This window comes from Hemitrygon akajei, chromosome 12 (genome assembly GCF_048418815.1).
Source record: "Hemitrygon akajei chromosome 12, sHemAka1.3, whole genome shotgun sequence".
Classification (NCBI taxonomy): Eukaryota; Metazoa; Chordata; class Chondrichthyes; order Myliobatiformes; family Dasyatidae; genus Hemitrygon; species Hemitrygon akajei.
In genome coordinates, this window is record NC_133135.1 from 50,980,949 (window position 1) to 51,007,034 (window position 26,086).

A 26,086-nucleotide genomic window follows, 5' to 3' on the forward strand; every position below is an offset into this window, starting at 1 on the left:
AATTATTCTCAAACATTACAATTGAGCCCACATTCACTGCATCCGATAGGAGCTCATTCCACATGCACCATCTCCCCTAATTCTCCTGTGCTCCAGGGAATAAGGTGATAATTTATTCAATCTTTCCCTATAACTAAGGTCCTCAAGTCCTAGCAGCATCCCTGTAATTTTTCTCTGCACTCTTTCAAGCTTATTGATATCTCTCCTATAAGTATGTGACCAGAACTGCATTCGCTATTCTAAGTCTGGCCTCACTAACATCTTAAACAACTTCAACAAAACATCTTAATTCCTGTACCTAATGCCCTGATTATGAAGGCCAATCAGAATTAGAAACAGATTTAATATCACTGGCCTATGTCATGAAATCTGTTGTTTTGCGGCAGTATATTGCAATACATAATAATAAAACTATAAATTAGAATAAGAAATATATTTTAATAAATTAAATAAGTAGTGTATGAAGAGAACAAAAAATATTGACATAGTGTACATGGGTTCATTGTCCATTTCAGAAATCTAATGGCAGAGGAGAAGCAGCTGTTTGTAAAGCATTGAGTGTGTGTCTTCAGGCTTCTGCACCACCTCCTTGATGGTAGCAATGAGAAGAGGGCATGTCCTGGATAATGGGGTCCTTAATCATGGAGGCTGCCTTTTTGAGGCATCACCTTTTGAAAATGTCCTGGATGCTGGGGAGAGTAGTGTCCACGATGGAACTGGCTAAGTTCACAACTTCCTGCAGCTTTTTTCCGATCCTGTGCAGTCGCCCCTCCGTACCAGACAGTGATGAGACCAGAAGGAATGCTTTCCGCAGTACATCTGTAGAAATTTGCAAGAGTCTTTGGTGTCTCACCAGATCTTCCAGTTCTCCAGATGAATATAGCTGCTGTCGTGCCTTCTTTGTAATTACATTAATATGTTGATTAGTTGATTAAAATGCTGACAGATAATGAGAAACGCTGACACCCAGGAATTTGAAACTGTTCCACTGCTAAGCCCTCAATGAGGACTGGAGTGAGTTCCCTTGACTTCCCTTCCCTGAAGTCCACAATCAGTTCCTTGGTCTTACTGATGTTCAGCATGTGGTTGTTGTTGCGACACCACTCAACCAGCTGATCTCTCTCACTCCTGTATGCCTTCTCATCACCATCTGAAATTCTGCCATCAATAGTTGTATCATCAGCAAATTTATAGATGGTATTTGAGCTGTACCTAGCCACATAGTTGTGGGTGTTAGAGAGGGTAGAGCAGTAGGCTAAGCACGCACCCTTGAGGTGTGCCAGTGTTAACTGTCAGCTAGGAAATGTTACTTCTGATCCGCACTGACTGTGGTCTCCCAATGAGGAAGTTAAGGATCCAGCTGCAGAAGGAAGTACAGAGGCTGAGGTTTTGGAGCTTGTTTATTAGTACTGAGGGTATGATGGTGTAATCACAAACAGCACTCTGGCATGGGTACTGCTATTGTCTAAGATATTTAAGGCCAAGTGGAGAGCCAGTGAGATTGCACCTGCTTTAGACCTATTGCGGCGATAGGCAGGATTTTGCTCAGGCCATGACCAACCTCTCAAAGCACTTCATCAGAGCAGACGTGCTAAAAGCTATCTTTACTACCCTATCTAGCTGTGATGCACCTTTCAAGTAATTATCGATCTATATTGCCCCCCAAGTTCATTTGTTCTACTGCACAACTCAGAGCCCTACCATTCACTGTATACATCTTATCATGCATTGTTCTCCCAAACTGCAACACCTCACAATTGTCAATGTTAAATTCCACATGCTATTTTTCAACCTACTTTCCCAGTTTGGTGAGATCACGCTGCAAGCTTGATAGTCGTTCTTGCTGCCACCTACATACCCCCCCCCCCCAAATCTTGGGGTCATCTACAAATTTGCTGATCCAGTTTACCACATTATCATCTAAATCATTAATTATAGATATTAAATAGCAACAGACCCAGCACTGTGCACACAGGCCTCCAGTCAAAGAGACAGCCATCTACTACTACACTCTGGCTTCTTCTGCTAAGCTATTGTCAGATCCAATTGACTACATCATCCTGAGTGCCAAGCAAATTTACCTTCTGAACCAGCCTCCCATGCGGAAATTTATCAAAGGCCCTGCTAAAGTTCATGTAGACAATGTCCACCGCTTTTTCTTCACCAACCTTCCTGGTAACTTCCTCAAAAAGCTCTAAAAGATTGATGAGACCTGACCTACCACATACAAAGCCACATTGACTATTCCTAATCAAGCCCTGTTTATCCAAATATTTATACATCTTGTCTCTTAGAATATCTTGCAATAATTAACCCACTACTGACATCAGGCTCACGGGCCTATAATTTCCCGGTTTATTCTTAGAGCCTTTCTTGAAAAACACAAGAGGAAGTAAGTACAGTGATGCAGAGGTAATGCTGTGCAGGAGAGAAAGAAGAAATGTAGGAAGAAAGACACAGAAGAGACAGCAGTGGGGAAAATGGGAGAGTGTTCATACTCTCATCTAGCCAAATCCTGTCACCTCCTCCACTCTCCTTTCAGCTTCTTTCATTCCCTTCAGTTTTTGTTCATTTCTTTGCTCCATAAAAGGCCCAAGAAAAAGCAATAAAACATAAAGAAAAAAACTAAGAAGAAAAAGCAGTTCAACTTACAATCCCTTGAGCCTGCTCTGCCCTTCAAAAAGATCAAGGCTCATCACATTTTTCGTCTCAACTTCCATTTACTGACTGAACCCCATAATCCTTGATTCCCCTGTGGACCAAAAATCAATCTTAGCTTTGAATGCAACTAATGAGTCAGATCACACTGACAGCTAGTTAATGGCACCAAGGGAAAACGCTAGCTACCTATATAGCTCATGTCAGCTCATTTGAGGATTCTATTCCTGCAGCCAGAACTACATAAGTAGAGAAAAGGCTGAAGGTCAGATGCTGGATTATCTGACCTTTCACCCACTGTGTTGTCTAGAGGAGACTATTGCTTGTACTAAGCTAAGGGGCTAGATGTACTTGATATTTTTAATTTAGAAGTTTTTGTGTCTCCAAATTACTTGCATTGTACTTCCACTAATTTGCAATATCTCTAATCAACAAAGACACTTATAGACTGTGGAAAAGACCTGCTGAATGCATGAGCAAGTAATCTATGTTGCCTGAGTCCTGGTCATATCTCACAGATCATGCTAACTCATGGGACGCTAAGAGCCACCCACTTAAAAAAACAAGTTCAATTACAGGAGGTGAAAGGAACATGTGGGCCAGATGGAGCATGAAAAGCTCTCTGGTGTCAAGGTTATCAAATATTCACAATCTTTGGCATTCTAAAACATTAAAGAGGTTTTTAAAAAGTGAGATAAATAACTAAAACATAACTAAAACTAAAATATTATAATTAACAGTAAAAAGACTATATAAAGAAAATAACACTAAAATACATAAAGAAAATTAATGGCCCCTCTCCTGTCAGAATATCTGAGAACAAAGTCATGCCAAATTTTTGTTTGATATGTTGTTTTGGTGCCCACATGACAATAAATAGAGGAAAAAAATGGAAAATGACTAGACTAACTGCTCTTTTAGATCTATCTAGAAAGAGGCCAATATTTGTCAAAAGAACAGAAAATACTAGAAATACTCAGGAGATTAAGCAGAAACTTTGGAGAGAAAAGCTGAATTAACACTTCAGGACAATGTTGGTCATCAACTTTCCTTTGCTGTATCTAGGCCAGGATCTAAGGCTAAACTAGAAATGCCTCTCTTGTCTTGATTCAATAACCTACATCTTCCAGATAACTTGGGGTTTAACTGCCCTTTTTCCCCCCTCACTCCTTATCTGCCTACATAATCCACAGCCACTGGTTTCCCAACCACACTCTTCAACACCTTTCCCTTCCAGCTCCATCTGTCCATCATCCCCCTCCTTACCTGGTTCTGCTTATCATCAGTGTACCAGCCCCAACCACACTGCTCTTTCTCACCTATTTACATAGATCAGTAGAGCAAAGTACAGGCCCTTCAGCTCACAATGTTGTCGACCTTTAATCCTTCTCTAAAGTCAATCTAAACCTTCCCTCCCACATAGCCTTCAGTTTTCTTTCATTATTGTGCCTATCTAAGAGTTTTTTTAAATGTACCTAATGTATCTGCCTCTACATACTACCTCCCCGCAGCATGTTTCATCTGTGTAAAACATATTTCTAACATCCACCCCTCTCCTTTAAACTTTCTTCCAATCATTTGGAATTATGTCTGCTCAAATTAGCCATTTCTGCCCTGAGGAAAAAAGTCTCTGGCTGTCTTATCATCTCATACACTTCTATCAAATCACATCCCACCCAGCTTCACCTGAAGAGAAAAGCCCTAACTTGCTCAATCTATCCCGAGAAGACATGCACTCTAATTCAGGCAGCATCCTGGTTCTAGTTACCTTCTCCTACACTCACTGCACTGATGCAGGGTCTTGATCCAAAAAGTTAACTACCCCTTTACAGTCACAGATGCTTCCTAACCAGTTGAGTTTCTCCAACAGTTTGATTTTTGTTTTACTTTACAGTATCTGCAGCTTTGTGTCTGTGAGCTACAGGCTGGGTTCATTCTTGGACTTGGCCCTTCTTTGCCTTGCCTTGGTTCTGCACTTCCAATCATCTCCAAGTCCACTCCGGCAATGGTCAAACATTAGCTTATCCTCACACTCAGGCTGGGCCCTGAGCCTCATCTGGCCTCAGCAGGCTGCGCTGCAACCATCCTGCATCTTTGAGACTTCAGTTCATACCCCAAAAAGTCCAGGTCGTACATGCAGTCCAAAAGCTCAAATCCGAAAGTGACTTCAATTGGCTATCAATTGCAGTGATATTTTTCCAGAAAAAGTGTGATTAATAGAGTAGTTAGTAGTTTTGTTTGCTGTCAGCAAGGCATTGGGGTATTTCACCAGCGTCATTTAAACTGAAAGGTTTACAGCTCAAAATGCAAAATGCTTAAGATTTAAATTTTCTCCTTAATCATACATGTTGCTGAAATGGTTGTAAATAATAAGTCTAGCAAGGTTGCCTTCTAGAGCAAAATAAAGAACATGAATATTTATGACCCATATTTTATGAACTTTTGGTTCACTTATATTGTATTCATGTAATAAAGATCGCACTTACAATCTTTTTATTGTATTACCTGTGTGAAGCACATTGCTAGAAACATAAAAAGTTTAAAGATAATAAGTTTAAAGATAAAAAGTTTAAAGATAAAGACTTACTTCTTTTAACCAAAGAAGCTTTGGTGGCTGCATTTCTGGGGACATCACTCCGCCCACATAACGTAGCACACAGTGTTTAGTTTTATTTATTCGGTCTACTTGATCAACCGCTCGATGATCCATCCACATGATAACATTCCTATTGTTCACCCCTGCATCATATGTAGCAAAAAAGCATTAAAACCATAGTATGACAGATACCTTAATAGCATAATTCCATATGTCAAAAAAAGAAGCTGCAATCCAAATATCAAACACATTGTCAAAAACTTTGCTAATCATTTACCACATGCCGTACAAAGGCAACTCCTTAGTCAAAATCTTTAAAAAAAATAAATGTTGATAGTGGTATAAGTGATCTGGATTTTTTAAAAATTATTAAGCAACTGAAAGTCTTAGAAAACATATTTAGATGTTCAATACTGTAAAACCGAGAATTAATTTTGGCAATGAAGGGAATCTTTGAAGATGCAAGATTTGAAATTATATGATGAATTAATTCATTCTTTACTAAATCTGCCTGGTTAACACTTCAATTTCATCAGCATTAAAACTGATTTTGAAGCAAGTAACTGATTTGCACTGATCTGGTACAGATGTCTCAAAGTTCTATTTGAATTCAACCCCAACCTTCAGGGGCATCCATGTGAAGTTTGCTTGCTCTCCCTGTCACTAGGTACTAGCTTCTCCCACATCCCAAAGACACATTGGATGGCAGATTAATTGGTTCCCATAATTTATCCCTAGTGTAGGTAATAGGTAGAAAAATTAGGATGGTTTGGATGGGTTTATAGCAATCCTGCCAATCTATAAAATTAGAGTAATAGAGCACCACAGCACAGAAGTAGGGCCTTTGGCCCATCTAGTTTGTGCTGAGCAATGAATCTGCCTTATCCCATCGACCTGTACCCGAATCAAGAGCCCTCCATACCCCTCCCATTCATGTACCTATCTAAATTTCTCTTAAATCTTGAAATCCAATCCAATTATACAGCCTTAGGGATGTATAATTTTGTATACTTTTATCAAATCTCCCTTCACTTTCTACACTCTAGGGAATGAAGTCCTAACCAATTCAATCTTTCTTTATAACTCCTTCAAACCCAGCAACATTCTTATAAATTTTCCCTGCACCCTTTCAACCTGATTTACATCTTTCCTGAAGGTAGGTGATCAAATCTGCACACAATACTCCAAACTGGGCCTCACCAATGTCTTATACACATTCAATATAACATCCTAACTCCTGTAATTAATCCTGAGATTTATGAAGGCCAATATGCCAAAAGATTTCTTTACGACCCTATCTACCTGCGATGCTACTTTCAATGAAATTATGGATCTGTATGCCCAGATTATTCTGTGCTACTGTAGTCGTCAGTGCCCTAACACTCACTGTGTAAGTCCTACCCTGGTTTGTCCTTCCAAAGTGCAACACTTCACACTTGCCTGCATTGTATTCCATCTGTCAGTTTTCAGCCCATTTTTCCAATTCATCGAGATCTCACTGCAAGCTTTGATGGTCTTCCTCACTGACCACTACACACCCAGTCCTGGTGTCATCCAGAAATTTGCTTATCCATTTTATCACATTATCATTCGGATCGTTGATATAGATGACAAACAACAACTGACCTAGCGCCGATCTCTGCGGCACTCCACTAGGCTCAGGCCACCAACCAGAGAGGCAACCATCTACTACTACTTCCTGGCTTCTCCCACAAAGCCAATATCTAATCCAATTTCCCAACTCATCTTGAATGCCAAGCAACTGAACTTTCTTGACCAACCTCCCATGTGGGGCTTTGCCAAATGCCTTGCTAAAGACCATGTAGACAACAGCTACTCTATAAGATTGGTTAGATATGACCTACCATGCACAAAGCATGTAATCTCTTTCCATAACTGGAAAACAATATTGTGCAGTCCAGTTTCTAGGAGATATTCCACAGCATGACTCTAATGATAGATTTTTAACTTTTGGCAAAGCTGCTTATGTAATATAACACTGTTCAAGATCAGAGCCAAGTTTAATATCACCAGCATATGTTGTGAAATTTGTTAACTTTGCAGCACAACTATAGCTACCATGCCTTTGAAATATTTTGAATGGTATTATATAATAGATCGATATATATCTTTCAGATAGGAAGCAACAATATTTACCTTCTGTATTCACAGCTAGAGGTTCAAAGTTTTCATCAAGTACAACAAGAGAGCAGGTGGCGTCAAAGCCAATGCCTTGGATATGGCTCAAATCAACCATCTGAGTTATTTTCTGAAAGATCAAAAGAAATGTAATAAAACTGAAAGCTGTTTTTGCCATTATATTCTATATTTTTCTTTATATACTGATAGGAAATTTTATTTAATTCTCCCCAATACGTTCTTCCTAATTCACCTGTGCAGATATCTAAATACAGGTGTCCCCCGCTTTACGAATGTTCGCTTTGCACCACTTCGCTTTTACAAAAGACCTACATTAGTAACCTGTTTTTGCATTACAAAGAGGATTTCTGCTTTTACAAAAATTTTTCCCATGTAAATTAATGGTTCTTTGCTTTACGCCATTTCGGCTTAAGAAAGGTTTCATAGGAACGCTCTACCTTTGTAAAGGGGCGGGGGGGGCACCTGTAATTCCAAACAGTAGAGATTCTTATCACAAAATTTTGCATTATTTGAATAAATCTCGGCTGTACTTTCTCCCCATTTTCCTCCACAGTCTCTCCTCTTCATGTTCTATCCATTAAATATTTTCTCTTAAAATCCACATGAAATTATCTGCTGGGAGAAAATATGCAGCATGTTTGCAGCAATGGAGATCGAAAGACTGCTAACTTTGATATTTAGTTATAACTATGTTCATAGTCAAAGACAAATTTCAGGCTTCATATCCTGAGGGCATCATTTTTCCCTAATATCTTGTTAAAATATGGTTCCATTTTAGGGAGAAGTTTTGTTTTACTTGTGAATTACTGAAATACAATATGTACCGCCACTAAATGACTGAGTCTAAAAATTGGCCCTGGCACACCAGTTTAGGATTAAGTCACTGAAAGACTACATAGCAATGTCACAAATAAATCAGAAGCAATAAGGTGCTTGTTTTTTTATACATTGATTACATTTGCTGTTTTATTTAATTTGTTCATGAAAACCAGCCCTGAAGTGTACTGGTCCTTCTGGCAGTTGAGAAACTGTGAAACACCTGACGAACAAATGGAATCACTGCAGTGGGCATCATTTCCGGTCTCTCACTTTCCAGAGTAAACAGATTATTCTTGGTAACAAAGTCTATTTCTGGCCATTGAGAAACAATTAAATAGAATGTAGAAGAACAGCACTGAGAGAAAAAAATTGAGGTAGTTTGAGAAATAATCATAACAGTGCTATTTTCTAGTGTCTCCACTCATCCAGAAAATAAACCATAATGGCTCAACATATCAAGTCAGCAAAGTTTAGTTTTATAGATGAAACTACTTGCCAATTGCTCACTTAAGAGCAAGTTCAAAATTCTGCATTAATAATCATGTACTGTACCTCATGCCAGCTGGTGTAAGGATTAAGATTACATGTATCATTGAATTTAATATTTACAAATGCATTGAGAGTTGACATAAAACTATAGTGTTAGATTTAAATGACTTAAACAGAGTAGACAAGGTGCTGGATTCCTGTACTACAAAAATACAGTTTATTCTATGAATAGTTCTTTTGTTCAATAAAGTCACACAGTTTTTTTATACGTACCTTTGAAACAGTACAGCATGCTGCCCAGATATCAGCAGAGGACTGCTCATAGTAATCCGGTTGTGGCTCCCAGATCTGGACTGGTTGTTCAGCCTGGATCATCACTTTGCCATTTTGGTCTACAAGTGCTCCCCGCACACTTGAAGTCCCCACATCAATCCCCATGTAGTAGCGCATGTTGGTCAATCTATGAAGTAAGTAAGTCACAAATAAGAAACATTTGAGAAATCACTTATAATAAAGTAATGATGGGATAATATAAAATATCTCATTTTTGTTACTTCTTGTTTACTGAAATTCCTGTCAAAGTTCCATATAATGTTCCTTACTCAAACTAAAAAGAGGAAGCCAGGGAAGTAATAACTTTACAGATAATTTATAATTCCAAAGTTGTTGCTGCATTTCACAAGGAGCTACGGATAAGCTTTTATAACTATAAAATGAAATTACCATGAAAAATTTCAAATGCTTATTAAAGTAAGGCATAATTGCAGCCCTCAAAAAAAATAATTTCAACAGTACATTGTTTTGCATTCTGGTACTCAGATTCAATGATGTAAATTCCTAACAAGCTTAATGAATAAATGTATTGGTGCGTGGCCTAGTGGATAAGGCATCAGTCTAGTGATCTGAAGGTCACTGGTTCGAGCCTCAGCTGAAGCAGCCTGTTGTTTCCTTGAGCATGGCACTTAACTCTGCGACGACACCGGTGCCAAGCTGCTTGGGTCCTAGTGCCCTTCCCTTGGACAATATCGGTGGCGTGGAGAGGGGAAGGCTTGCAGCTTGAGCAACTGCCAGTCTCCCATACAACTCTGCCCAGACCTGTGCCCTAGAAACCTCCCAAGGCGCAAATCCATGGTCTCACGAGACTAATGGATGCCTATATATAATAAATAAATGTTCAACTGTTATACAAAGCAAATATAATTATCAACTGTGCTGTACGTATAAAATTACTGTGTTGTAAGCAGAGGATTGGTGCTATTGATACCTTTCCTTTAAGTAATAATGATTAAGTCTATTAGGTGCTTTCAAAGCTTATTCATAGATGAATGATTTTTTTGGTTGGCATGGACTATACAGGCATCAGTAAAAGTAACTAACTGTTGCCGAGGCATGCATTACACATTGATTGATCTGTGCATGAAGGAATGAGAACAAAATTCACAGACATGATCCATCTGATAAATCTAAGTTTAAATTATATTTTATTTTTATGGAAATAAAACCACAAACTCACAAGGACAAACCTCTGTACAATCCATTTTCTAAGCAAAGTGATTTTAAAATGAAACTTTAAATATTTACTTATGATATTTTATATTCCACAATAACCATATGTATGTTCTGTTCATAGTAGTATAATATTTTACAGTTAATTAAAAGTTAATCAATTATTCATTTTGCTTTTCAATGTGCTGACTGAAATTTCTTTGTGACTGGCTGCTCAGCCAGATTGGTGACATCACAGTTAATGGACTCCATAAATCTTTTTGAATTGAGACCTGTTAGAAGTGAGTGTTGGAAAAGGAAAGGCATTCACCTCAGTGAGCGCTTTTGAAATTGGAATTGGTTTAGTGTTGTCACATGCTTAGCTTGCATACTGTTCACATAGATCAAATTATTACACCGCGCACAGGGGTAGTACAAGACAAAACAGTATCAGAATGTAGAATAAAGTGTAACAGATACAGAGAAAGTGCAGGCAGAAGAATAATGTGTAAGAATATAACAATGTAAATTGTGATATCATTCCCAGCTCTCTACTTCACCTCTCCAACTCCCAGTTTCACCTGTCACCTTGTGTTTCTCCCTCCCCTCGTCCCACTATTATCTCAACTCCTCATCTTTTTTTCTCCAGTCCTGCTGAAGGATCTTGGCCCAAAATGTCAACTGTACTGTTTTCAATAGATGCTGCCTGGTCTGTTGAGTTCCTCTAGCATTTTGTGTGTGTTGCTTGGATTTCCAGCATCTGCAGATTCTCTCTGATTTGACATCGAAAGCCCATTTTATCGTACTGGGGAATCATTCAAGTCATCATATAACAACAAGGTAGAAGCTGCCGTTGAGACTTGGTATGCGCCTTCAGGCTTCAATATTTCCTGCCCAATGGGAGAGGGGGAAAAGAGATCACGGCCACTGTGGGCGTGGTCTTTATTTATGCTGGCTGCCTTTCTAAGGCAGCGAGAAGTACAGACAGTGTCCGTAGATGGGACGCTGGTTTCCTTGATTTACTGAGTTGTGCCCACAACTCTGCAGTTTTTTTATGGTCATAAGCTGAGCTGTTGCCATACCAAGCTGTAATGCATCCAGACAGGATGCTTTCTATGGTGCATTGATAAAAATTGGAAAGTGATAAAAACTGGAGTGTTTATCCTTTTAAAGTATTTCTTGGAGGTTACTGTGTGCTTCACAGCTCACTGCAAATTCATTGTAACATGCAAAAAACAGAGTAGATTGATGGTGCAAATCCTAGCAGAGAAGGTCAAACTTACAATCCACGCTGCTTCGGAGAACTAATCTCAAGAGGCATGTTCTATTTTGACCACACATAATCAAATTTTTGTCATGTTTTAAATGGAAAACTATTTTAGATCTCTCTGTCCTCCACTATCTCCTTGCTATTCAACACATTATCTTCTCACTGTTCCACCTGCTTCCTCACTGTTCCCTTGCTAAATCCCTGGTACCTATTCACAACTCTGATCACCCTCCATTACTTGTGCTTCTTTTCACCCTAATCTCAACTCCATTCATAAATAAATAATTCCTGAAATACTCAACACATCAAGTAAAGAAAAAAAAGAGGAGAAAAGTAATGAGTTAAAGTTGCAAGTTGATGGTCAAACAAAAGCGAGTTTATCAACTTGAAATATTAATCATTTTTAATTTTACAGATGCTGCCTGACTTCAGAGCATTTCCACATTTTCTGCATCCACAGTATTTTACTTTTGATTTACTCCCGTGGTTTGCTGGTGACACACAATGGCAATGCACAAGATGCCAAAGCCAAAGCCTGATAGCCAAGCAGCTACATTTACCTTGGAAATCCAGTTATCTAGTGGCATTCAGACTGAGGTACTGAAAATAACTGCCATGCAAAAGTGACACATAGACTATTGAAGGAACAGAACCAAAATTCTTTAAACTCCAATCTATGTTTTGAAGTCACTCCTTTAAGATTTCAAAGGATGGAGTGCAGAGTATTTTCAAAATACAAAATTGTTTCCTGTTGCTCAACAAGTGATATCACTCCTACTACTGACCAAAGAGCATTGTCAGTTATACATATGAAATGTTATTGCATAACATAAAAACAGTGTGGCACTAATAAAAGTTCAGAATGTTGGATCCATACTAGGCCATCTCAAACACAGAGCTTCTCATTTATGGGCAGAACCCAGGAATGGTCTTGTGCATTGGAAATAAAACCTCTCGCAGGCATTTCTGCTTCTGCCCTTGTTTGGAAATCAATAAGTTCCAGAAAGAATTTCCAAGTCCAACTTTTTCAAAATAATCTCAATTAGTAGTTTTGGCTGAAACTCGAAAGCTACATACATGGCAACTGTGAACCTCTTATGTCAACAATGAGCTTTTCAAGTAATGTAACAGTTTGGTGCTGTGAGAAACAGACTTTTTTCAGTGTTGGGTAGTTATCATTAAAAACTACTTAAATCTGAACGCACAAAATGGAAGACAATGTATCAATCAGATCATTTGGAGGACAGAAATAAATTAGACCCAATTCATACAACTATTTATTATTTGCAACAGTGAACTGTCATAATGAGCTCCTGATTTTTAGAAGACAAGTTATGTTTTAATTTTGTACTTAATTCATGAAAAATAAGCGAATATAAGACCTTGGTCAGTCCCCACTTGGAGTACTGTGTTCAGTTCTGGTCACCTCACTACAGGAATACTAAATACGTGGATACCATAGAGAGAGTGCAGAGGAGATTTACAAGGATGTTGCCTGGATTGGAGGGCGTACCTTATGAGAAAAGGCTGAGTGAACTTGGCCTTTTCTCCTTGGAGTATCAGAGGATAAGAAATGACCTGATACAGGTGTCTAAGTTGTTAAGCAGGATTGACCGTGTGGATGACCAGCTTTTTTTCCGCAGGGCTGAAATGGCTAACACGAGAGGGCATAGCTTTAAGGTGCTTGGAAATAGGTACCAAGATGACGTCAGGGTTAAGTTTTTCACACAGAGAGTGGTGGGTGCCTGGAATTCACTACCAGTGGCAGTGGTAGAAGCGGATACAATAGGGACACTTAAGAGATCTCTTAGATAGGTACATGAAGCTTAGAAATTCTAGTCAGTTTCTAGAGAAGGTTACATGGTCGGCACAACATTGTGGGCCGAAGGGCTTGTAATGTGCTGTAAATTTCTATGTTCTATAAAAAAATAAGGATTTTCTAAATTAATCTCTGCAGCTTTTTGGATGTTGTCATGAAGTTTATTTCCTTATGCACCAGCTGTAGCCACTGAAATATGGATACTTCCCTAAATGAATATGTTAACCATTTGCCGAACACTCTTGTCAGAATAAGAATCAGGTTTATTATAATTGACATGTCATGAAACATGTTGTTTTGTGGCAGCAGTACAATGAAAGACATAACAAATTACGAGAAGTTACATAGTACAAAAGAGCAATAACTAGGCAATGTTCATGGGTTCATGAAACATTCACAATTAATGGCAGACAGGAAGAAAGTTCCTAAAATGTTGAGTGTGGATTTTCAGGCTCTTGTACCTCCTCCATCATGGTAGTGATGAGAAGAGGGCATGTTCCGAGTAGTCATGGCATTGCTTTGGTAGAAATGAATAACTAAGTATAACTAGTAAAGAGCTATTCTTAATTTTTAAAAATCACAGAAATTTTTGTATGTCGTTTGAATGGCAACAATTATTTTGGCCATTGTCCCTTTACAGAAGACTTCACTTCCTCCAGAAGCCCAGAGTTGCACAATTTTGTAGGCAATCCAATTTATGCTGTGGCTAAAAGAGTGGATGTGGGAAATCAGATCTACACTGTTGGAAAAGGAGCCTTGTGGTTCAGACTTGTATACCATGAAGCAGGAACAAGGAAAATAAGGCAGCATTGTTTGAAGGGAGCATATCAATAAACTATTTATTTGAAAGGGGTACATTGGGAATTTTAGAATTAAGATCAGATGGGCCATTGACCATTCTAATCAATGATCAATATTTTCAGTGGGTGGGGTGGATCACGGGGTAGTAGTTGGTTTGGAAATTATTGAGCATTATGGGAGAGAGAGCAGCAGGTTAATTGGAATTTTGCCAAGCAAGGAAGACCTCCAATAAGCACAATTATATACCAGCCAAGTGTCCCAAAGACAATGTTGTTCTAGTACGATAGCCAGGACAACATAAATACTGTAACTCTGCATTACTCCAAAGTCAACCACATTAGGGTTGTAAGGGTGATTCACAACCAAAATTGTCAAGAAAAAACTTTGGAGTGATGCAAAATTGTCTAGAAACCTAGGTATGCTTAGGTAGTGTACCTTCACATTAATGAAAATCATAATATGGTCCATTTTCTAAGAAAGCCAATCCGCCCCCTCCCTCCCCTCTACGCACAGCATGATTACATTTACAATTTGTCTCACTATGCTGTTATATTGTGTGGAGGAATGGATTTGCATGTTTGTGTAAAGTGGCAATAACTGTTTACATGCTATAGCCTGACTGCTGCACAAGTAAGGTGTTCAAAGACAACTTCTAGGCATTACTTTTCATGTAAAAAACAAATCAGTGATTTGGGTCAATGGGGCAATTCTAACTTTTAGCATTAAATCTCTTTTTATAATGTAGATAACTTAGCAGTTAATTAAACTGGCCTTGATGTGTAGTTCATTTTATAGTTCTAATCAGTGATAAAAGGCTATTTGCTGGTGACATTTGTGCCATCACAAAGGTGGTCAGGAAGATTGCCTGTTAATTATTATCAGCAGAGGCAAACGGAGATATTTGGAAAAATCAGATGGTATAAATACAGGAAGATTAACTTTCATAGCTGTGTGGAATGCATGCATATGCAGATGACGAACAGAGATCCCATTCCCATTGTATTGTTCCTAAATTGCTACAGAACATTCTGCAGAGGGAGTGTGACTTGTCAGAGATCATGGTCTACGCCAATGCCAAAAGGTGAATGAAGTGTAGCAGGCGGATTTTTTAAGGTTTCTGCTCAGAGAATACACACTAATTGCCTTAGATCTTACAAGACCAAAAAGTGGAATATCCCAATTGTTCCCCATGCCGAGTAAGTAAAGAAATAGAAGGACAGGGAAGGTGAATATATGGCACAGAAACAGTTCAGGAAGGGGATATTTAGCCTCAAATATTTTGGGACCAATTCTGAGGAAAGTGAAAACTGTACAAACCACAACAGTTGCATCCCAATAAGGACCAACATCTTCACAGGCAGATTTGCTGATGTTATTGTAGAGTGTTTAGAGAAGTTTGTCGCAGCGGGGGTGGGAAGCTGAGCATTGATTTTACAAAGAGAAAAGCAGAACTGAAATGGTTGGCAAGAGATTACTAAGTGAACTTGGAAGAACAAGTGAACAAACATTGGAAAATAAACAAGCAAGGAGTCAGGTTAGTCCAGATGTATTTAATAGTATGGTATATATCTAAGTGCAAGATTACTTAATCAAGCAGATGAACAATTAAAGACATTGATGAATGCATGAAAATATGACATTTTAGATGGTACTGAGACAATTTAAAGATTGAAAAGACTAATGGAACATATTCAACTAATGTATCCAAATAGGTAAATTCTCCATTAATTTAAGAATTGAAGATAGCAGATGGAAAGTATTCTGGTAGTAGTATTCATAATCATTTTGTTGGATCTAGCACAGTCCACAAGACCATAAGACAAAGAAGCAGCATTAGACCATTTGGTCCATCAAGTCTGCTTTACCATTCCATAAAGGCTGATTTTATTTTATGTCTTATTCTCCTGCCTTCGCTCCATACCCTTTGACAACTTTAGTCATCAAGAACCTATCATCCTCCACTTTAAATAGGCTTAATAATGTGACCTGACAGCCATCACTGGCAATGAATTTAACAGTTGTCCCAACCTCTGTAATCTGTATACATTTCATGACCTTAAAATACATTTTTGTTAGAAAACAAACTGGCCCAATCCACACCCCAGATCTTTGCTGATACTATCAAAATTTGCCTTTCTCCAAATTAGAATCTCAACTCCAGAACCAGCCATACCCTCTCCATAATTATCTTGAAACTAATGGCATTCTGATCACTAGATCCAAAGTGTTCTCCTACACAAAATTCTGTCACCTGCCCTGTTTCATTCCCCAACAGGAAATCCAGAATGGCACGCTCTCTAGTTGGGACTTCTATGTAATGATTAAGGAAACTTTTCTGAACACACTTGAGAAGCTCTATCTCATCTAATTGATTGGTGTCCCAATCAATATGTGGAAAATTAAAATCATCTACTATCAGAACAATATATTTCTTAAAACAGTCAGCAATCTCTCTACAAATACGCTCCTCCAAATCCTGTGAACTGTTGGGTGTTCTATTATATAACCCATTAACATGGTCATCCCTTTCTTATTCCTCAGTTTCCACCCATATAGCCTCAGTAGGTGAGCTCTCCAGTCTGTCCTGCCTGACCACTGCTGTGACATTTTCTCTCACTTCTCACCCTTTAATCCCTCCTGCTCTGTAACATCCAAAGCTACGGAATCCTAGAACGCTAAGTTGCCAGTCCTGCCCCTTCTGCAACCAAGTCTCACTAATGGCTACAATGTCATAGTTCCACATGCTGATTCCTGCCCAAAGCTCATGTGCCTTTCCTACTTCTTGTATTGAACTATACACAACTCAGAACATTAGTCCCACCATACTCAACCTTTCAATTCCTGACTTTGTACGTAGGCTAAATAACATTTTCCCCACAACCATCACTATCTGCTCTGGTGCTCTTATTCCCATTGCACTGCAACTCTAGTTTAAACACTACCCACCCCCCTACCCCCTTGCAGTGCTAGCAAACCTTCCCACGAAGATATTAATCCCCCTCCAGTTTAGGTGCAAACCACCTGTTCTGTAAAGGTCTCACCATCCCTAGAATAGAGCCCAATGTTCCAAAATTTTGAAGCCCTCCCTACTGCACCAATCCCTTAGCCACATGCTAAATAGTATGATCTTCCTATTTCTGGCCTTACTAGCACGTGGTATAGATAACAAACCAGAGATCACAACCATGGAGGTTCTGTCCTTTAACGTAGCACCTAACTCCCTGAACTCACCCTGCAAGACCTCATCACCCTTCCTATCATGTCATTGATATTAATGTGGACCATGACCTCTGGCTGCTCACCCTCCCACCTAAGAAGGCTGTGGACTCCATCTGCGATGCCCCTGACCCTGGCACCTGGGAGGCAACATACCATTCAGGAATCTCATTCTCATCCACAGAACCTCTTGTCTGTTCCCCTAACCAATGAATCCCCTATCACAACAGCTCAGCTTTTCTCTCTCCTTCCCTTATGAGCCACAGAGCTAGACAGTGCCAAAGACCTGACTGCTATGGATTTCCTCTGGTAGGTCATTCCCCCCAACAGTACCCAAAGGAGTATACCTGCTACTGAGGAGAATGGTCAAGGGTATTCTGCACTGGCTGCCTATCTCTTCTCCTCTTCCTGACTGTCACCCAGTTACCTGCATCCTGCACCTTGAGTGTAACTATCTCCCTGTGTCTCCAAAACAGATTATTTTCTTCCATTGAAAAGTTCAGAAGGAACAAATTGGTTATAAATTACTGATACAGATAGTACCAGATGGATATGTAGCAAATTTGTTTTACTATTGTATATTCACTATTTTAACAGAAAGAATTAATCTATTCATTTTAACTTTACATGCATTGTTGTATTCAAGTTTGTGCAGCTACATTTATTTTCATACTTCAAATATTTCTACTGTTACCATGCAAAACCAGGCTTGGCTTTAAAAAAAAACAGAACTTTATTGGTTCCAAACTCATGAAAAATGCAAAAAAAAGACCAAGTCAAATCTTCCTGACAGCACAAAAACTCTTATCCCCAGAACATAAAACTCAAATCCTAATGCTTGTAACTTAATTTCCACATCTGTCATTGATACATATTAGAATTTTGTATTGCAGCAAAAGATTACAGCGGCCAGTTTCAATCATGACTTGCTTATGCCCCACTGTAGTAATGCTGGGCCTCAGAGACAACGTGGAGCACAGCCTATCAGCAAAGTACATATACAGTTAAGATATAAGCTACTGTTCCAACTTTTCTCAAACATGTGTCATGGAGAAAATTCTTGAGGACTTGGACTTCCAATGGTTCAAAGTAGCAATGATCTGCAAAATTCTTCAATCTAATGTTGGGATGAATACTCCTGTTCATTCAGGTACTACATGAAAGGAAGCTACAGTCATTAACGCAGGTGTTCTGTTCAGTGGATGTATCACTGGGTGCAGCGAAAACCTGCCTTGTAAGAGAACTTAACCAAGAGTAAGAACATGGAAAAATGATCAATGTCCACTTTAAACACAGGTAAAGGATTTCATCATGCTTGCATTTATCCATTTTGTAGATAGTGTCCTTCTGATTGTAACAGTGTGCCCACGTGGGGTGTCTGTTATTTTGAAGACTCAGTATGTTTTGTCAATTTTTCAACCAATAACATACTCAAATTTTCATTTTAATATCTATATTTCTTCATAAAGTAACTTTTAATAAAGTCTTATTTAACTGTTTTAATGTTTTCCTTGACTAAAGACTATGAAGTAATAATTTAATCTAATGAATTTATGGTACATACTGCTGATTACATTTTCTTCTTGGAATAATGTCTGGTATTGTTTTTGATGGGTTATGTTCAATTTGTACTCTGAATAACTATCAGTTAAGCTGTTCCTCAATTTCTTCTTCATCATTCAGTTGCTAATTTCTTACATGTCATTTCTGCAGTTCTTTGTACCTGCACTTCATTGAATATTTTTGCTGTTTATTTTATATACATTTTATTTATCCTTACTGATTCTTTTCTCTCTCTTTTCCTTTGATGCTGAACACACAAGTGCTGGTCACCTACCAGCACCTTAGCCAAATCAGAATTTTTCAAACCTAAGATGTTTGGCTATTCAAGTTGGGAATATTACAGTGAAGTATCATCCTCTTTTCCCAACAACAATTTAAATATGTCATTTCCAGCAGGGGTCACTGAGAAATCAGTAGTGTGAATCTGGTTATTTTTCTTGTACCTCATGCAGCAATACTTTAAGTTTAACTATTTTGTACTAACATCACATAAATGCCAAGTTTGAGAGACCACAGACTGGAGAATAAATCCTGGGATATTTCTAGTCATTGTCACTCAGCTGTTTCACTAAACCATTAACGAGGGAAATACTTATTCTCGGCATTTTTAAGCAATATATATCACAGTAATTTTTTTTTCCCTATTGGTCAGCTGCTTTAATTTTTTTCTTCAAGCATTCCAACTAGTCTGTACTATCCTTCAGCTAAACACCTGTGAGGGCGGTGAACCTACGCACATATGCCCAAGATGGCATACAGAACTTTTTACTGGCACATGGCAAGCAGAGCCGCCCACTCGATTCTTTAAACCCCACCTATGATAAAAAGATACATAATAATTACCTTTATTGCTCAATGAAGCAGCAAATGAATTTTTACAACCCGAGAGCAATGAGATGTTTTCACAGGACATGTCTCATGCTGGCTTACTGCCAGGTAGACGGTTGCAAGAGCACGCAACTTTGGATGATTTGGACAGTAAGCAGTTATAATAACAACACTATTTACAAAAGAGACTATTTTTCAAGTCTCTTTTAAAAGATTAATATGAATAATATTTTAACAGGTTTTCCAAAATTATTCTTCTGTCTCTATTATACTTTTATTCATATAAATCAATGAATACACATAAATAAGAAACAGGACTCGTCCTTTTTCCTTAAAAAAGTCCATAATTTTTGTTACTAATTCATTAATCAATGACGATCTCTCAAAATTACCATAGCACGCGAGAGAATTTTTCAAAGGTTATCATCAATTTCAGTAGTTTCAAAATGGTTCACTAATCATACTCTCTAGTATATATGGTCCTAAGTGTATTTTAAGAACCAAGTAAACTAGATAGTCTGACTTTGATACATCATCATCAGACACTCTTGCTTAGAATGAGAATAGCTGCCTTCAGTTTAGATTGTGAAGTGATAACATTTGCTGTCCTCCTAGCTGTTTTCAATATTCTAACTGTGAGGTGTCTGGTTTTTCAAAAGAAGAAGAAAATCACACTGCACAGACTTCTTCGATTAATTTAACAGATACTGTATATGAAATTGTCAAGGTTTAGTTTTATATGTTAATCAATGAAATATTCTATTATCACAAAGAGACAATACAGGCCCTCCCCAAGTTAAGACAGGATTCCATTCCTGAGAACTGTTTGTAACCTGAACAATTTGCAAGTCAAAGTAAGGTCCTAAAGCAAGTTTGTACATCAGAGAATGCTGGCAGCCCTGCAGCACCACAAAAATCAATCCCACTGATCTCTAAAAACCTTGTTTGTATGTACTGTTTGGGCAATACACAAGTCAGGAGTTAATAAGCTGGGAGGATCTATGTTTAATTTCTTATTTCAACCCACTCAATTGAGAACATTCAAAGCTGGAGCAATGTTGGAGCTTTTGAAATCTTTTCTCTCTAAGATCAACAGATAAGCCGAATTAACTCTCCTAAAATATTACAGCCTTAAAGTAAATGAAACTTTCAAATGGAAAACAGATCAGTATTTCTTGAAAATAAATTCATGATTTCTTAAATTCATTTGATTTATGTTAAAGGGAAGTGTGAAAGTTTATACCTTTACTATCTCCCTTTATCACAAGCTTTACACTGAAAAGGAAAAGAACAAAGTTATCATGGAACATCCATATCTTAACCACACCACGTTTCTCTCCAAGTCACCTGTTATCTTCACCTGAACATAAATCAAGTTGAATCAATATCTGAAGGTCCTTATTTTACACTATTATGGAAGCACAATGATCATAAAGGTAGTGAGTCAACAACCACAACCTTGAAACAGCTACAAATGGAGAATAAATACAGCTTTACCAGTCTGTGAACAAAGAAATATACCTGCGGTATAGAAGGAAATTCCATAATACTCAACTGAAACTGCTTTACTGAATTAAATTATCTTCCCTCCTATTTGTTTTGTTTAGCAATTTTGAAATTTGTTTAGCAAAATATTGTTATTAGATTGTTATCAGCACTTAATTCATCAGCTGCATTTACAACAAAGCAGCATTCTGCATATCGAATGGTAAATGTTTGCCGTTTAACTTGAATCTTTCAAACAATGGTCAATAATCAACCTAAGATAATTTTGTTTGTTGTACTGTTCCCTTTTACAGGGCACGAATTTGGCCTTTAGGTTTAGCAGTGGTGTGGGGTGGGGGCAAGTTACTTTCAAGTCACCATGCAAGGCTAAGGAGACAGCAACTTGACAATAATAGCAAAAGGTGCACATTTTTGGGAATATCCTCAAATAGATCCAATTGACCTCCTAGAGGCAAGAAATGGAAAACTGAAAGCTCCAAAGAAGGGAGTTCTACTTAAAATCACAAAAATATTATAGAATGTATCAAACATAGCATATTACAACATGGAAGAGGCTCAGCAAAGTACTTTTTAAATGAACAGTAACACACATACTTGATGTCTGGATTTGGCCCAAAACATCGACTCTTTATTCCTTTCCATAGATGCTGCCTGACCTGCTGAATTCCTCCAGCATTTTGTGTATTTTATTCTGGATTGCCAGAACCTGCAAATCTCTAGTTTTTACTTTTTAAATGAATGTGTGTTTCTGCCTCTGCCATGCTTTCAGGTAACATGGTTCTAATCCCATCAACTTTTCAGTTAGAATAAATTTCCTCAACTCTTTTAAATACATGCCCCTAGTTAGTAATGTCTTTGCTAAGGAGAGTAAATTCTGCCTCTCTCTATAAACCTAGCAAAACCTACAATGCTCCAAAGTAAATAACTCCATCCTAGCCAATCATTTCTCATAATGAAAATTCTCTACTCTTGTAAAACTTCTGTTCATCTTCACACCTTTTACTTAACATGATAACCAGAGATGGACTCAGTCCTCTATCTATGACCTAACTGGATAATTGAAATGGACAAGTTATCTACAAGGAATGGTTGGACAGAAACTGTGCTTGTCCTCACTGTAAGCTGGAAGACACAGGAGGAGCCTCAAACTGATAAGATCCTAAGGAGTCTTGAAAGGGTGGTTGTAGAGAGGACCCTATATTTATTTGAAAAATGAAGTATTCCCCAATAAAAGAAGGATGACAATTTTTTCTCGCACAAGAGATTTGTGAATCTATGGAATTGTAGTTTTAGCAGAATCACTGAGTATTTTTAAGGTAGAATTGAATATAATATTGATGTACAGGCAAGTGAAAGGTTTTCATGTGTAACCAAGAAATGTAGAGCTGAGGTTACAATCAGATAAACCATAAGTTTATTGAAAGAAGGTGTGTAAGGAACTGACAGGCCAACTGCTCCTTTTACACATGTTTGTCGTGTTTATAAAAACACAAAATGCCGGCATAACTCAGCAGGCCAGACAGCATCTATGGGAGGAGGTAGTGACAATGTTTTGGGCCCGAAACATCGTCACTACCTCCTGCCATAGATGCTGTCTGGCCTGCTGAGTTCTGCCAGCATTTTGTGTTTTTATTTATTTCCAGCATCTGCAGATTCACTCATGTTGCCTTCGTTGTGTTTATATTTTTTGACAAAAAAACACAATTAGAATTAGAATCAGGTGTAACATCACTGGCACTATGTCATGAAATTTGTTGCTTTGTAGCAGAAGGGCATTGCAATATATAATTATAAAAAAAATAAATTACAATGTATATATAAAATATTAAGTTAAATAAGTAGTGCAAGTAGGAGAGAAAAAATAATGAGGTTCATGGATTCACTAACCATTCAGAAATCTGATGGCAGAGGGGAAGAAGCTATTCTTAAGATGTTGTATGTTTGTAGGCTCCTGTACCTTCTCCTTGATGATAGCAATGAGAGAGAGCATGTCCTGGGTAATGGAGGTCCTCACTGATCGATGCCACTTTAGTGAGGCATCACATTTTGAATGTGTCCTCAATGCTGAAAGAGGCTAGTGCCTATAATGGAGCTGGCTAATTCTCTGCATCTTTCACTGATTCTGTGCAGTGGCCCCTCCCTACCAGATGGTTATCTAACCAGTTAGAATGCTGACCTCAATACATCTGCAGAAATTTGCACGTCTTTGGTGACATACCAAGTCTCCTCAAACTCCTAATGAATGTAGCCGCTGTTGTGTCTTCTTTGTAACTGCATCAATATGTTGGACCCCAGGATAGATCTTCAGAGATGTTGACACTCAGGAACCTGAACCAGCTCCTTTTCCACTGTTGATCCCTTGATGAGGATTGGTGTATGTTCCCTCGACTTCCCATTCCTGCAGTCCACAATCAATTCCTTGGTCTTACTGACATTGAGTGCATGGTTGCATAGTTGTTACACCACCACTCAATCAGTGGATCTATCTCACCCCTGTACATCTCCTTGACACCAGCTAAAATTCTGCCAACAATATTTGAGTCATCAGCAAATTCATAGATGGTGTTGGAGCTGTGCCTAGCCGCACAGTTGTAGTTGTAGAGACAGTAGAGCAATGGGGTAAGCACACATCTTTGAGGTTTGCCAGTGTTGACAGTCAACGAGGAGGAGATGTTATTTCTGATCCACACATACCGTGGTTTTCCAGTGAGGAAGTCAAGGATTCAGTTGTGGAGATGCAGAACCCTAAATTTTGGAGCCTGGTGATTAGAACAAACAAGAGAAAATCTGCAGATGCTGGAAATTCGAGTAACATACACAAAATGCTGGAGGAACTCAGTAGGCCAGGCAGCGTGTATGGAAAAAAGTAGTCGACATTTTGAGCCGAAACCCTTCGGCGGAACTGTGGGTATGATTGTGTTGAATGCTAAGCTGTAATCAATATGCAGCAGCCTGACAGAGGTGTTACTATTGTCCAGGCGATCCAAAGCCGAGTGGATAGCCAGTGAAATTGCATCTGCTGTAGGCCTATTGTGTGACGATAGCCAAATTGAAGGGGGTCCAGGTCTTTGCTTAGGCAGGAGTTTATTCTGGCCATGACCAACCTTTCAAAGCATCTCATCACTGTAGATATGAGTGCCACTCGTCACCCTGCTCTAGTTGCGCACTGGAATGAGTGTCACCCTTTTGAAGCAGGTGGAACCTTCAATGGCAGCAGTGAGAGATTGAAGATGTCCTTAAACACTTCTGCCATTTGGTTGGCACAGGTTTTCAGAGCCCTACCAAATAAACCACCAGGGCATGATGCCTTGCGAGGGTTCACCCTCTTGGCGGATGTCAGTTTCCGAGACAGAGATCACAGGGTCACCAGATGCTGCAGGGATTCACACAGGTGTAGTTTTATTCTCCCTTTCAAAGTGCATCAAACCCATTTAGGTGTGATGCATCAAGCCATTCATGATATTAGGTTTCACTTTGTAACAGCCTGCTAACTCTGAGCTGACTTGCATCTGATTCCATCTCTAACGTCAATTGGATTTGTTTCTTCACTCTTAAAATAACCTTCCACAGGTCATTTTAAGTCCACCAACTTACAGCAGTCCTGTCAGCCCTCCTCTGCCTCCCTTGACTATACCTCTTGGTCCTCACCAATGGTGTTGCAATCTTTCATCTCTGCTGGGAGTATAAGTACAGCCAGGTGATCGGACTTTCCAAAGTATGGGCACGGGAAGGCACAGGAAGCTTGCTTGATGGAGGGATAAAGTGGTCAAAGGTGTTAGCTCCTCTGGTTCCAGAGATTTCTTCCAGTTGGCCTGGTTGAAATCCCCTACAATGATGAGAAGACATCAGGATGTGCCGTTTCATGCCTGCTGATTACATTGCTCAGCTCCTCCAGTGGCTGCCTGACATTAGACACTGCTGGAATGTACACCGCTACCAGGATGATGGTGAAAAGCTCCCCTGAGAGATAAAAAGGATGATATTTGACTGCTAGATATTCCAGGTCAGGTGAGCAGAACTGCGACAGAACCACCACAGTCTTCAAATGTAATCTCCGAGACTGGACAATCGCCAGCAGGATAGTTGGGAATTGGGACTCTAAAGCCTCTCCGTTTCAATCGTACCTGTAGCCCAGCACACCATCCCTGCTTCTGTTCCCTTAAAGGGGAACTGCATTCACTACCTAAGTCTACCATCTGGGGTATGCCAGTTTTGAGTATCAATAGATTTTTTAAACGTGTTTAAACGACACTGCTTACTGAAGTACCTGTGGCTGCGACTATAGATTTCAACTGTAGTAATCAAGTAATCATAAACAGGAATATTTGATGATTCTCGTTGGAGCTGCACGCAGAGTCACCATTTATCGGCACCATCTTAATCTTATACCGAATTTGAACAGAATACTGTATATTTCTTCATCAGTTTTCCATCCTGTCTTGCTACTTTCAATTATGTGTGGACATGCAATCCATAATCCATTATTCCCTCCATACTTCAAAGCATCAAATCATTTATTGTAAATTTTCTTTCCCACATTTATTACCTTACACTTCTTTGAAGTTTCTTCCCTTTGTCAGCTTTGTATACCATCAACCTGCATCTTTCTCCTTCAATATCAACCACCATGGCTAATTTTTGCATCGACTGCAAACTTCTTCATATGACACTTGCATTTGTGTAAACATGTTTAGAAACAGCTTTAAAAAAGCATATTTGCCAAATGTGTGTTGACTCAAGGAAAGAGATGGCATGCAAAAACAAGTTGTTACATAAGCTTTGCACCATAAGCAATGGGTGTGTTAAACATTTCTTCATCTGTGATAATCAAGTATATGAAGCCTGGAGGAATTATAAATGAAGATATCAACTTCAG

The 26,086-nt window shown here is 38.7% G+C and overlaps 1 protein-coding gene across 6 annotated transcripts in view; it reads right to left on the reverse strand.

Annotated features, from left to right (window-relative positions):
• Positions 1 to 26,086, reverse strand: part of fggy (FGGY carbohydrate kinase domain containing) — a 311,433-nt gene that overhangs the window by 274,627 nt on the left and 10,720 nt on the right. For all 6 annotated transcript variants that reach the window (XR_012101045.1, XM_073063082.1, XM_073063081.1 and 3 more), the window contains 3 exons: positions 8,996 to 9,182; positions 7,412 to 7,523; positions 5,246 to 5,397 (listed from right to left, as the gene is read on the reverse strand). Coding sequence is in view for 5 of the 6 variants with exons in the window: in XM_073063082.1 (XP_072919183.1) it covers positions 5,246 to 5,397; positions 7,412 to 7,523; positions 8,996 to 9,172 (441 nt within the window). In the remaining variant the exon portion in view is untranslated. The remainder of the gene's footprint in view (positions 1 to 5,245; positions 5,398 to 7,411; positions 7,524 to 8,995; positions 9,183 to 26,086) is intronic.